Here is a 13471-nt window from a genome sequence, read left to right as displayed (position 1 = left end):
AAAAAAAAAAAAAAAGAGTGCCGACTGCTCTTCCAAAGGTCCTGAGTTCAAATCCCAGCAACCACATGGTAACAAATCCCCACAACCATCCGCAACAAAATCTGATGTCCTCTTCTGGGGCGTCTGAAGACAGCTACAGTGTACTTACAGATAATAAATCAATAAATAAATATTTAAAAAACGAAAAAGATCTGAGATTTTTTTTCTCAGAATAGAATGTATTAGGGATTCAAAACCCTGAATCTATCTTTTTGCCTGGCAGTGTCAAAACTGCAAAGTGTTTAAGATATGCGTTTACTTTATCAAAGCTAGAAACTTAGACCAAGCGAGTATCTTGAAAGACTGTGGTGCTGGATCTAGGAGATAAAATCATTTTAAAAGCTCCACCACTTCCCCAGGCCCTGAAGTCTAAGGTCACCTCTCTGGGTGCCAGAGCCTCTGTGTAGACTCACTATGTAACTGGGGCACACATCATAATGATTTGCCCTTTAACCCAGTCCCAACTAGTCTGTGTGCCTAGAGACCCATCAGATGTCCTGTTTGGCCCATTTAAAGTACACTGTAGAGGGACCTGAAGAACAATGTTGTCACTTAAATGGTCATTATCCTTATGGATCATGGCAATCTAATCTGGCCAAAGCAGAGTTAAAATTTTATTTCCTAGGCTCTCTCTTGGACAAAGAACCAGAACATTGCCTCCCTAAAAGCAATGCCTGAAGGTGCTTTAAAGGGTGCCCTGAGGAAGGGTCACTGAGGAAGGGTGCTCTGAGGAAGGGTGCTCTGAGGAAGGGTGCTCTGAGGAAGGGTGCTCTGAGGAAGGGTGCTCTGAGGAAGGGTCACTGAGGAAGGGTCACTGAGGAAGGGTCACTGAGGAAGGGTGCACTGACCAGCCCGCCTGGGGCTGCTGACAGGGAAAGAGAGATGCTTCCTTTTCAGTGTCTACGGCAGAACCCTAAATTATGAAGACAGGCTCTTTTTCTCTTATTGTTCTGATCATCATGTGGCAGGTAGTCAACAGAACCCCCTATCTCAGAAAGGTTTCTCAGTAGCCATTCTGCCTTATTAAGACATAGACTCAGAAGCAGTGAGGGAGGTGAAGTCAGAAGTCTCTATAGTTTTGGGAAGGTCTTTATAATGATGAACAATATCAGATGCCTGAAGATAAGACAGTGAGTGTCCATCTTAGTACTGATTAGTGGCTCATTTTTTGGGTAGTCTTTCCATTGCCTTGCTTCCCCACAGGTCCCACATGTCTGCTGAGAATGAGAAGGCTGTCACACATGCACTGTGGCCTATATTTTAATAAAGGGGCACTGAATCAGGAACTCTACATCTTTGACAGAAAGCACTTAGCAAGTTTTCCCTCCAAGTGTTACTTACGTTAGGCCTTTAAGGAGGCATGAGACTGGTATGGCCCTAGCTACAGAGTGGTTCCCGGAAGCAGTGAGATGACTCATGGGTTTACTTGCCACCAAGCCTTATGGCCTGCATTCCACTCCCATCACCCAGAGGAGAGGTGACTCCCATGGCTGCCCTCTGACTTCAATGTGCATGGGGTTCACACATATGAGTGGCTAGGGCCTATATTCTTGGCATATCTGGCAAGATGTGTGGGGACTCAGAGATAAGACTCCCAGTAGACTTGCCCTGTGAAAAACCATAAATGCACTCAGGTGTCATGTCTGTGACCAATGCTTAAAGAAAAGGGACAAGCTGGTCAGGTCCTTCCAGTCAGAGAGGATGCACTTCCGAAATAAGAAAACTTGTTCCCTTAGCTCAGTCTTTGTTTTAATCTTCCATGCAGTGTTTTCAACCACAGAATATTTTTTCTTAAGGATCTATACTTTTCTTCTAAAACAACCAAGTAGTCTTCACTAGTTATCTGCGGTCTTAGTTTCCCCTTTTCCTTAGATACTCTCCTGAAAGAAAACACAGCATGTTAATGATTTAGGAGTCGTGAACTACCATTGCAGTACAGTTTGTTCATTCCCAATGCACAGGGTTAGGTGACTACGACGTGCTGGCGCCATGCTCTGTAGTGGCATTACAAGGGAGAGTTAAAACACAGGCCTGTGTCTACTAAGAGAGAGATATAAGCACTCAGCTCTATTTGAGAGTTACTGGGATATTTCATCAGCTCTAGAGAATGATTGGTTCTCTATGCCGAGAATCAGAGTGCACATAGCTATCATAGGGAGCTGGATGGGGAAGGGCTGAAGGAACAGTAGAACCTGTTGCCTGGTCTTTATGACTAGGTTATACCTACATTTAAAACCGGTCAATAGCACTTCATTAAAAATTAAATAAGAAACGTTTGAAAGCTGTGTTTCATTCATCAAAAATTCTTCCTGTGTAGATGTCCAAACCAGAGCCTAATTTCTTACATGTGAATTTGGTTAAGATCTCAGCAACTTTCCCATCAAGGATCTAGGACATTTACTGGCCTAGAAATTGAGTCATAGGAACTTTAAGGAAAAATTATAGTTCTTTAATAATTTCATACCAATTTTTAAAAACTGAGGTCCTAGAATTAGCGGTTAACATTTACCAATACATTTGAGCCACCAAAGTTGTTTAAGAAATAAGCCTGGCTGACTTGTATAAAGTAGTATAGTATTATTTGCCTATTCACCTCTTAAAGCTGTCATTAAGTCATGCTGTTAGAATCTTCCATAATAAAAACAATTTTGAGATAGGGCCTCACCATGTAACTCTGGCTGGCTTGAAACTAGCTATGTAGACCAGTCTGGCCTTGAACTCACTGAGATTTGCCCACCTCTCTTTCTGAGTGCTGGGCGTATGGGTGTATGCCAGTGCGCCCAGAGAATACAAATGAAATTAACCACCATAAGTTTATTTCTCGAATATTCTATAATAATCACATAATTTTTGATAGAAACAAAATAGTTAGTGGGCTAAGGCAGGAGGATGGCAGGCTTGAGCCCAGACTGGGTTACATAGTGAAACCCTATCCCAGAAAAAGAGGGAGGGAGGGAGGGAGGGGGGAAGAGAGAGAGAGAGAGGGTGGGAGGGGAAAGGGATGAGGGAAGCACAGTTTAGTGAAAATGAGCAGCTGGCGTGCAGCCGGCCCTCCCCTCAGGATCCCAGCACTACTACTACTTCTTCTTCCTCCTCTTCCTCCACCCCCCTCCTCCTCCTTCTTCTTTTTTCCGAGACAGGGTTTCTCTGCATAGCCCTGGATGTCCTGGAACTCACTCTGTAGACCAGGCTGGCCTCGAACTCAGAAATCCGCCTGCCTCTGCCTCCCAAGTACTGGGATTACGGCATGAGCCACCACTGCCCAGCAATCACAGTACTTCTAACTTCTAACATACCTGGTACTTTCCCACAACAGTGGGCTCTAACAGGCAGTGCGAGTTGTATTATTCTTTGGAGTCTTTTGTAGCCATGGATTTAAAAGGAGAAAAAAGGTCACAGAATCTTCATTATAACAAAGTCAGTGACCTTTCTGGTCTTCATTATGGAATTAGCCTGGAGTCTGAGCTCATAGGCTTATTGGCAGTCTGATGGCCTGCCTTCCTTCTTTCATTTCATGGATGCTTCAATGAGATACATTAGCTCAAATTATACATCTCTGTTCTGGTTTCTGCTCCTACTCTGCTGAAACCAGGCCTCCATTTCAGGTACTTAACTTCCCACATATTCAGGTGAGGTTAGCTCTCTAGATATTTTAGGTAGAAGTCATCCACTTCTCTGTTTATCAAACATGTATTAATTTCCTACTCAAAATCAGGTACTGAGTTAGGCATCAGATGGGAGGATGATTAAGAAGGCATATTGCCCCCTGGGTTCATAATCCAGATTAACAAAGAGCTCTAATGGGAATAACAATGGCAGTGTGAGTAAAATTACAGCGCAGTGGAAGGCCAGATCTGACTTGATGTTCTGTGAAGTGCTAACCAGATGTTAGGAGCATGGACAGAATAGGGATGTATATCTGGCAGGTATGATGACATCTAAGGGGCACAGGAGGCAGAGGGTATGTTTTACCCAACTTTGGTCTGAGATGGTGCAGGGCACATGATTGGACACAATAGTTATTTTCTACAAGAATAAGTGAATGAATGAATGAGTGGATAGCTACTTTTCTTGCTAGAAGACCCTCCTACTTCAAATGACTGTTACCATTTAATTTACACAAATTTAACCCAGGGAAGGGACCCCAACAAGACTGCTGCTTCTCTGCTGGCAGGGTCCTCTTCCTACAGAGTGGGTCCCTAGCACTTTTAACCTGCTTCCTCTCTGCTCCCCTGCCATCTCTCCCAACAGCTTACTGATGTGGGGGAGGAGGGGAGTAAACTAGATGACACAGTCAGGCTCCTCAGAGGAAATAAGGGAGACTTCATCATGATACCACGATGCCATGGAATGAAGCAGCCGCACTGCAAAGGGCTAGATCAAAGCTGGCTTACTGAGGCAGAGACAAGACGGAGTCCCAGTAGTGCTCCCATCCGCGGCACCTGCATTTCCCATGGCCCCCCGTGGTCAGTACTTTCTGTGGTTATGCACCACCTTTGGATCCCTCAGGAAATTCTTCCCTTCTCCTCAGGCTAGTCTGAGTAGGGTCTCAAACCTTAATGGGAGGCAAACTTACCCAGCTTCTCTGTGGCTTCCACGCAGACGCTAGGATACATGCCTGCAGTGTAAGTTGCCACCACAAGATACATGTTGGTCTTCACCACCACCACACCAGTGTTCTCCTAGATAAAGGAGAAAACAGAGCACTCTGCCTGTGGTCTTAACCACAGGACCAGCAGTTACCGCCAGTCACTTAAAAACAAAACAACAACAACAAAAAAAAACAAAAACAAAAACCCTACTTCTTGACTTCTTCATATTCATGTATTTTTGTTTTAATCTCTCATTCCTTTTTTTTTTTTAGCATTTTAGTACTGTTTTCTAAAAAGGTTTCATGTTTTTGTATTGATATTATGCATATCGTGAAGGAAAGTTCCTGGAAAGAAACTGTGTCGTACACTGACAGATTAGAACTCCTGTCCATGCGGAGGTTGGAGTGTTGCAGTCCAGAGCCCAGTAACTACACATTCTGGGCTGACTTAGTCCCCTGACAACCATCCTTTGCCCACCTCTGTGTCTGACATAACATTCTTGGGCCTAACAGGGGCACAAACCTTTGTTGTGTGTCTAAACACTCCCACATGGCCCTGGCTTTATGGTGTGTATCTCTGCATCTGTCTGTCTGTCTTCCTTCCCTCACCTAGTCAGGCTTTCGGGACCCATGCTAAGTGGCCTGTGGACCATGGAGAAGCAGTCGACAGATTCCAGAATAAATATTGACAACATCCAGCAGGTGTGCCTGGGAATGCTTTGTCTTTACTGAATTTCAGTGCAGGACATCAGGCCCAGAGCTCTGCACATGGTAGGCAAGTCCTCTAGCCCTGAGGTCTATCCCCAGCCCGTCTGTGAGTATTTTCAGATATGCCTTCCTGGCATTAGGCTGCTATCTGAATGACTCAAGGCTGTACTGATCTTATTCCATTTTACAGAGAGCATCAGGAGGGGGTGAAAAATATTAAGTAAAATTATTAGGTTTTTTTTTTAGCCCATCTGTCTTCAAACCTTCGATACTTACATTCTTAGCATAGAGAGAATGGTCATCGGCCCGGACACATTTGTAATCCTTTTCCTTGAAATACAACCCTTCCCTTCGGGTTAATAATGGGTTTTTGGCAAATCCATTCAGAAGTGTTCGAACATCACTTGGCATTACCTGCAGAGGTTAAAATAGGCCAGGTCAGAAGAACAAGGCGCTGGACATCACCCCCCCCCCACACACACACACCGAGGACTGGGACTGGGTTCACTTTGTTTGTTTGGTGTTTGTTTTGTTGTTGTTTTTTTTTAAGATTATTTCTTTTTCTTTTTTTTTTTTTAAAGATTTATTTATTGATTATATGTAAGTACACTGTAGCTGTCTTCAGACACTCCAGAAGAGGGAGTCAGATCTCGTTACGAATGGTTGTGAGCCACCATGTGGTTGCTGGGATTTGAACTCCAGACCTTTGGAAGAGCAGTCAGGTGCTCTTACCTACTGAGCCATCTCACCAGCCCTATTGTTTTGTTTTTGAGACAGGGTTTCTCTGTGTAGCCCTGGCTGTCCTGGAACTCACTCTGTAGACCAGGCTTGGTACATGGTATTTGAACCTGTTGCTAGTTGTGGTGTGGCTTAGCTTTTAGCACAGACCTTTAATTCACCTGGCTGGCAGAGCAATTCAGAGGCTGAGGGAAAAGCAGATTGAATCAGTCAGCTTGGAGAGGAGTTTGAACCAGAACATCTGAGTTCAGCCAGTGAAAGCTAAGAAAGAACAAAAGGGACCTATTCAGCAGGAAGTCTCAGAGGCTGAAAACATTCTAGGCCTAGATTAGATTATGCAGAAGCTAGAAACTTCCAGGACTAGGCCTAGGTGAGCCGACTGAGGCAGTAAGCTTCCCAGACATCAATTAAAACAGGGGAATAAGTTACTTTCCCACAGGCTGACCTTGAACTCACAGGAGATCCACCTGCCTCTGCCTCCTGAGGGCTGGGATTAAAGGTGTTTGCTGCCACGCCTGGCCTGGTTTTCACTTTGTGACATGCAATCATCACACAAACTTGCATAAGATTGCATCAACAAATAGCCAACCTATCCTTTTGTGCATTCTCTATGGCTGCTCTTCCATGACAACTACAGAATCACTGATGATTACAGCTGTGTGGTCCAGAATCCTAAGATACTGCCACTGGCTTCTATCAGAACAGTCCTTTTCACTTAAAAGTCACAACTTCAGGAAGAGACTGTCAGAAAAGGATTCCAGTAGCACAGAAAACAAGAACCGACAAGTGGGGTTGCACAAAACTGAAGTTATGTACAGCAGAGGGAACAATCACTGAGCAAAGTGGTGGAATATGAAACACAGAATAACCACCAACCACATACAGGACAGGTATTGACACACCAAAGGTTTATAAAGAACTTCAAGACTCAGAACACGAAAACCCCAAATCAACCAACCAATCAACCGAATAAGTGATTCTTGAAAGAGATACAAAAGGACTAAATACTTGAAAAAAAAAAAAGATTTAGCTATTAGAGAAATGCAAGTTAAAAACTGCTTTGAGCCTGGCAGTGGTGCCATATGTCTTCAATTTCAGCATTTAGGAGGCAGAGGCAGGCAGATCTTTGTGAGTTCGAGGCCAGCCTGGTCTATAAAGTGAGTTCCAGGACAGCTAGGAATACACAGAGAAACCATCTCTCAATATTGCCTCCTCCTCGCCCCCCCCAAAAACCCTAATCCAAAATGAGAAGTGCTCTGAGGGGCTGGAAAGATGGCTCAGGACTTAAGAGCACTTGCACTCTTCCAAAGGACAGGAGTTCAGTGCACACTGTCCATGTCAGGTGGTGCATAACTGCCTACAACTCCAGCTCCAGAGGACTGGAAGCCCTTTTCTAGCCTCCAAGAGTACTGTACTCAGATGTACATATATACACACATGAACATAAATGAAAATAATAGTTCTGGAGAGATGGCTCGGTGGTTAAGAATACTTGTTGCTCACAGGGAGGGTCTAGATTTAGTTCCCAGCACCTCTATGGTGGCTTACAGTTCTAGGGGATACAAGTCTTCTGAATTCTGAAGGCACCAGGCATGCATGTGACACACACACACACACACACACACACACACACACTGAAAACATTGATATGAAAAGTAAAAATGACCAAAAAAACCCTGCTTTGAGAATCTGTCATATACCAGTCAGAATAAGTATCAAGAGAACGAAAACAAATGGGGGCAGGGATGTAGCTCAGTAGGTAGAGTATTTGCTTAGCACGCTGACGCTCTGGGGTTAGTCCTCAGCACTGCAGAAACCAGGCTTGGTGCTCCATGGACACAGTCCTAGCACTTGGGAGGTAGAGGCAGGAGGTTCAAGGTTATCTTTGGATACCTAGTAAGTTGCAGGCTAGCCTCAGCTACATGAACCTTCTTTAAAAATAGAAAATAAAGAAGAACACAAATGACAACAAGAGCTGGCAAGGACATGAGGAAAGAGAGAAGGAACTCAATCCACTGACGCTGTGGGTGTAAACTTGTGCAGCCACCGTGGAAATCAGCATAGACGTTCCCAAAGCTGCACCCAGAACTACCACATGACCTAGCGGTAGGTAGCACTCTTCCGTACATATCACTGAAGGACTTTGAATCAACGAGATCAACCTGTCAGCAGAGATGGGCACGTGTAGGGGTTTGTTGTTGTGGTTTTTCACAGTTGCCAGGAAATGGAACCCACCATGCCTGTCACTATGGATAAAGACATTTACTACACATACACAGTACAATTTTATCTAGCCATAGAGAAATTGAAATGGCTGGAAACAGTGGCACATGCCTTTAATCCTAGCACTTGGGAAGGAGAGGCAGGCAGATCTCCGTGAGTTTGAGGCCAGTCTGGCCTACATAATGATACCCTGTCTCAGGGGAAAAAAGAAAAAAAAGAAAATCATGACATTTGTAGAAAAAAAATCATTGTGTTAAGGATTAACAAACCAGACTCAGATGGACAATTACCACAGAGCCGCCCCTACACATTTTATGTTATAAATGAAACCTAGATTGAAAATGATGTGGATGAGGCTGGGGAGATGACTCAGCATGTAAGACCACTTGCTGCTCTCGCAGAGAACCCAGGCTCAGTTCCCAACGCCCATCCACATTGTAGGTGCCAACCGTCCAGTTCTGGAGACCTGAAGCCCTCTCACCCTCTGTAGGCATACACATGGTGCATGAACATACATGCAGACAAAACACACCCATACACATCAAACACAGCTTTACAGTTATGTATGTGTGTGTGTGTGACAAACTTATAAGAGAGGAGGAGGATCTCTTAAGGAATGTGGGAAACAGGATAATGGAATACACATGATAAGAAAACAGAAGAATTAAGGGAGGAAGAGAACCAGCCGGAGCTGGAGAGGGTGGATAGAAGGCCCTTGGGGATGAATCAAATCAAGGTATAGTGTCATATAGGATCAGGCTGTGCTTTGCTCTAAGTTACTCTATATTTTGTAAAACAGTGGTTTTTCAGTGTGTCTTGCCCTGAGAGACTCCATTTTGAAGATGGAGGATGACTTCACACCTGGATGGACACAGGAACAGTAGGTCTATCGAGAACCACCCACTCAACCCAGACTGAAAAAATGACTTATTTCTGGGAGTAGAGAGAATGCTGAAATAGCAGAGGCATATGGACATATTAAAATCGTATCAGAAAAAACAGGCCCAAGAAACTACCATATACAACAGAGCAAAGAATGGGTGTATCTTCCTTACCTGGCTCCCTAAAGAAGCAAACACCTAGCACTGAGATGGTATTGGTTCCTACTGACCTGGACTTGCCCCATCTATCAGTCTACCAATCTGTCTGGACCCATCTTGGTTCCTTTATTCCTGGAGTTGGTTTCAACTCTGCGGCTTCAGTTTCAAACTTGAGATCTGAAGGAGCCTTAAGTCATCACTACAGCTTCTCCAGACTCTTTCCAGAAGCTCTGGTACTGTTAATTTATCAACAAATATCAAATATCTAGTGATATTTCTACCAACTGCCCTGCTTTTCAGGACTTCTGAAAATTCTTGATCTCTGCTGTGGCCTCAACACTTTATTGCCAATCTGTAACACTGTGTATGTGTTTGTGTGATCCATGAGTTGATATTAGTAATTAAGATAGCAGAATAAGAATCTGTGCTTACCAGTGAGGTTACCAAAGAAAGCAGGCATATGTCTGAAATTGTTGCCACAGAAACTATTGTACTTTGTGAATTTATCATTACTCAATAAATTCTAACATTGTTGAAACATGTTCGGATGTTACATAGCTTACAACACATACATGAAGATGACATATAAAATCCAACACTCTATATGCTAACCTAAAAAATATTTTTAAGAAGCTTTCACCCTCTTACACTAAATCCTGGTGATGTCACACACAGGGTCTTTTCCTGGAGTTTGATGAGGGCTGCGCTGTCCACGTGTTTCGTCCCCAGTAGGGTATCTAACAGTAAGTTCTGCAAGTGACTCATGCTTCCTCAGCTCTGAACCAGAAACTGCAGTTGAAGAGTCCAAGAGGGAGAATACAAGTGCTTCTGACGCTCCAGTTTATTATCAGTGTGTGTCCTTTAAAACGGTGGACGAGTGAAAATAGTGGTCCATCATCCAGTGTTCACCAGTACTCAGAGGGAAAGAAAAACTATTATAGAAAAATCAGAATTCACAGAGTGGCTTATGAAGATGAATTTGGAAAAAAAAAATCAGTGCCTCAATATTTTTATCTATTTAATGATTTACCTGAGATTTAAAAACAAAGGTCCTTGTCTATTATTTTGGGTACTCTAACGGCAGGAAGGTCACAAGTTCAAGGCCAAAGAGACCTTGTCTTAGAAAAAAAATGATCTGCGAATAAGTCCTTCATTCAATTCTCAGCTCCGCAAAAATGAACAAATAAATAAATAAAAGTAAAATAAAGTAAAAACAAAAAAAAGCAACCAGTTATCCACAAAATCTCAAAACCACTCAAGGTGCACCACCGATTTAAAAAAGATACTCCTTTCATTCCTCCTCCTTGGCCAGCATCAACGCTGTAGACAAGACAGGAACCTGATCTCTAAGACCACCTTGGAGGCTCTTTAGAGCTACATTTCCTGCTCATGTGCTGCCATCTTGGACGGCCCTCATAGGGTCAACCGCCACAAACACTCTTTCGCCGCAGGTACCTAGTAAGGCGAACGACTCTCTCCCGCCGCTGCCTTCGGAGAACTAATTGATGGGAGGCCGGTAGCCTAACTGAATCCTGAGTCCTGGAGTCCAGGAACTAAACACAGAGTAGGGGCTACAAGAGGAGACCAGGCTCCGCTAGGGGCGGGCGTAGCACGGATCTGAAAAGCTGATTGGCTGCGATAGCTGCTTGTTAGCGCGAGACAGTCCCCCGCCTCCTTTTCGACTCGCCTCGCGCCCAGGCCAGAGGGCTGCCCTCCTCCGTGTGCTCGGCGAGGTGCGCGCGCGTTCTCGTCTTCCCCGCTGGCCGAGGGGCGCATAGGGGTGGCGCCGCGTCCCGGGAGACAGAGGTCGGAACGCCCGCGCGTTCCGAATCCAAGGTCTCGGGCTGAGGCCGCGGGCTCACTGTGGTGCGGAGAGCCGAAGGGCCTGCCCACCGCCACCGCCAGAGGGGGCTGAAGGGCCTGTGGAAGCCTGCACGGCAGGACGGCCCGCGCACGCGGTCTGTGTCGGAGCCGGCGAATCGCGAATCCGGGGCCCGGTACTCCCTGGTGAGCGGGCCTGGTACCCTAGATACATCATGGACGCAGACCCACAAGTTCTTCTCCCCCACATGCAGGCCCCGGGGAGGGCTTTGGATCTCTCGGAACTTGAAGGTCCCAAATTCCCTTCTTTCTCCGAGTTCATTTGTCAGTAGCTTGAAAGGGACAACTCATCAACATTCATGTCATATCAAACCTAGAAAACTGCTGGGAACTAAATTCCTAGCCAGGAGGGTTTCAAGAGAGCCCTGTTTCAAGCCAACTGGAAGGGACACATGGACGGGCAGTTTTCCAAGACTCGTTTCCTAAGTGCCCAAGGTCATGAGTGTTGATTATTAAACCGCGGAGAATTTTAATTACAAAATAAATGCTATTTTAGCTTTTCTAGGGACTGTGTTACTTGATGACCACAATGAAAAATAGGAGCCAAGATGATATGGTGACGGGCACACTCCCCAAGCTCAAGAGCTCCAAAGAATGGTTGGAACCACAGTCGCTTTCTTTTATGGAGGTACAGTTGTATGACTGTTGAGGTCCTTGCTTAGAGAGGTGCCTTGTGCATAAGTTTTATTTTAATTTCTCTTTTACTCTATTGGATAGAACCTATCTATCCCCATTAACTCTACTTTGTTACTTACTTACTTTGCTCTTTAAGAGCTTAAAGTAGAATCATATACCATTGATTATAAGTTTTAACAATATAACAAAGCTGATAAAAACCTACTTAAAGCTGGGCGTGGTGGCGCACGCCTTTAATCCCAGCACTCGGGAGGCAGAGGCAGGCAGATTTCTAAGTTCGAGGCCAGCCTGGTCTACAAAGTGAGTTCCAGGACAGCCAGGGTTACACAGAGAAACCCTGTCTCGAAAAACCAACCAACCAACCAACCAAACAAACAAAAACCTACTTAAACCTCGATATGTTGTATTTTTCTTCCTAAAGAGTTTTATTAAGATATAGTTGGTATGAAATAAATACACTTGAAATGCATAAGGATAAATTTTAACGTGTGTATGTTCCTGAAGCCATTTTTACACATCAAGATAACAAATACATTGACTGTTCCCAGTTTTCTCATCGAGTTCTTTTGGAGTCCCCCTCACACTTCCCTCATTTCCTGTAACCATTCTGTCATTATGGTTTGGCTTATTTTAAAAAATTTTTATGCAGTGAAAACTTATGTATTCTTTTTTGTTTTGTTTTGTTTCTTGTTTGTTTGTTTGTTTGTTTGAGACAGGGTTTTGCTGTATAACCCTGGCTGTCCTGGAACTGGCTCTGTAGACCAGGCTGGTCTGAAAAATCAGAGATCTGCCTGCCTCTGCCTCTAGAGTGCCTGGCTCCTATGTATGCTTTTTTTTTTTTTTTTTTTTTCCTTTGAGACAGGGTTTCTCTGTGTAGCCCTGGCTGTCCTGGAACTCACTCTGTAGACCAGGCTGGCCTTGAACTCAGAAATCCACCTGCCTCTGCCTCCTGAGTGCTGGGATTAAAGGCGTGAGCCACCACTGCCTGGCTCAGTTTCCTTTTTAGTCTATTCACAAGGATATATAACTTCTACCACTCTCTTAATTTTTTTTCATCATTCCTAAAAACCAACTATATTCATTGGCAGTCTTCTTTCTTTGCCCTCTAGTTATTGGTAACAGTAATCTACTTTCATGTAATAAATAAATCTAAAAAAATTTAAAAAAAAGTAATCTACTTTCTAACTCTGTAGATTTGCATATTCTGGACATTTATACAAATGAGTCCTATGTAATATGTGATCCTTTGTGACTGGCTTCTTTCATGTGGAATAATGCTTTCAAGGTTCATCCATGTTGTACCATTTGTTACTTCATGGTCTTTTAAATTATACATTATATGTGTACAGGTGTTTGTGAAGGTCAGAAGGAGGTGTTGGGCTCTGTGGAGCTGGAATGGTTTTAAGCTGCCTGATGAGTGTACTGCAAACTGAACTCGCACCTGGAAGAGCAGGAAGCACTCTTAACCACTGAGCTGCCTCTCTGGTCCCCACTTCATGCTGTTTGTGATGAAGTCCTGGTACAGTGCGTGGGTTCCACAATGCTGTTAGTGATGAAGTCCTGGTACAGTGTGTGGGTTCCACAATGCTGTTTATGATGAAGTCCTGGTACAGTG

At 44.2% G+C, this 13471-nt stretch overlaps 2 protein-coding genes across 4 annotated transcripts in view; one reads left to right on the top strand and one right to left on the bottom strand.

Annotated features, from left to right (window-relative positions):
* Nucleotides 1-1281: 1281 nt before the first annotated feature.
* Pfn4 (profilin family member 4) lies at nt 1282-11040 on the bottom strand. Its single transcript, XM_029484891.1, has 5 exons — nt 10370-11040; nt 9988-10271; nt 5615-5752; nt 4616-4721; nt 1282-1919 (listed from the first exon to the last, which is right to left on the bottom strand). The coding sequence occupies exons 2-5, from the start codon at nt 10102-10104 to the stop codon at nt 1891-1893; spliced, it is 390 nt and encodes a 129-aa protein (XP_029340751.1). The 5' UTR covers nt 10105-10271; nt 10370-11040; the 3' UTR covers nt 1282-1890.
* LOC110307434 (protein FAM228B) overlaps nt 10980-13471 on the top strand; it is a 31422-nt gene continuing 28930 nt past the window's right edge. Inside the window, exons 1-2 of one of the 3 annotated variants that reach the window (XM_021179674.1) lie at nt 10980-11346; nt 11717-11848. In XM_021179674.1, coding sequence (XP_021035333.1) covers nt 11741-11848 — 108 coding nt within the window. In that variant the 5' untranslated portion in view covers nt 10980-11346; nt 11717-11740. The remainder of the gene's footprint in view (nt 11347-11716; nt 11849-13471) is intronic. The other 2 variants (XM_021179673.2, XM_021179675.2) reach the window with 2 other exon arrangements.

This window comes from Mus caroli, chromosome 12, assembly GCF_900094665.2.
Source record: "Mus caroli chromosome 12, CAROLI_EIJ_v1.1, whole genome shotgun sequence".
NCBI lineage: Eukaryota > Metazoa > Chordata > Mammalia > Rodentia > Muridae > Mus > Mus caroli.
The sequence above is the reverse complement of the archived record's forward strand: the minus strand, read 5'-3'. Positions and strand labels throughout refer to the sequence as shown.

What these genes read in the sequence shown, in the direction of transcription:
- Pfn4 (XM_029484891.1), bottom strand. Translation starts at nt 10,104, where the DNA reads ATGAGTCACTTGCAGAACTTACTGTTAGATACCCTACTGGGGACGAAA. An exon ending in TGACATCACCAGGATTTAGT is followed by an intron (nt 5,753 to 9,987) that starts GTAAGAGGGTGA and finishes TAACCTCTGCAG; the next exon opens with GTAATGCCAAGTGATGTTCG. An exon ending in ATTCTCTCTATGCTAAGAAT is followed by an intron (nt 4,722 to 5,614) that starts GTAAGTATCGAA and finishes TCCTTTATCTAG; the next exon opens with GAGAACACTGGTGTGGTGGT.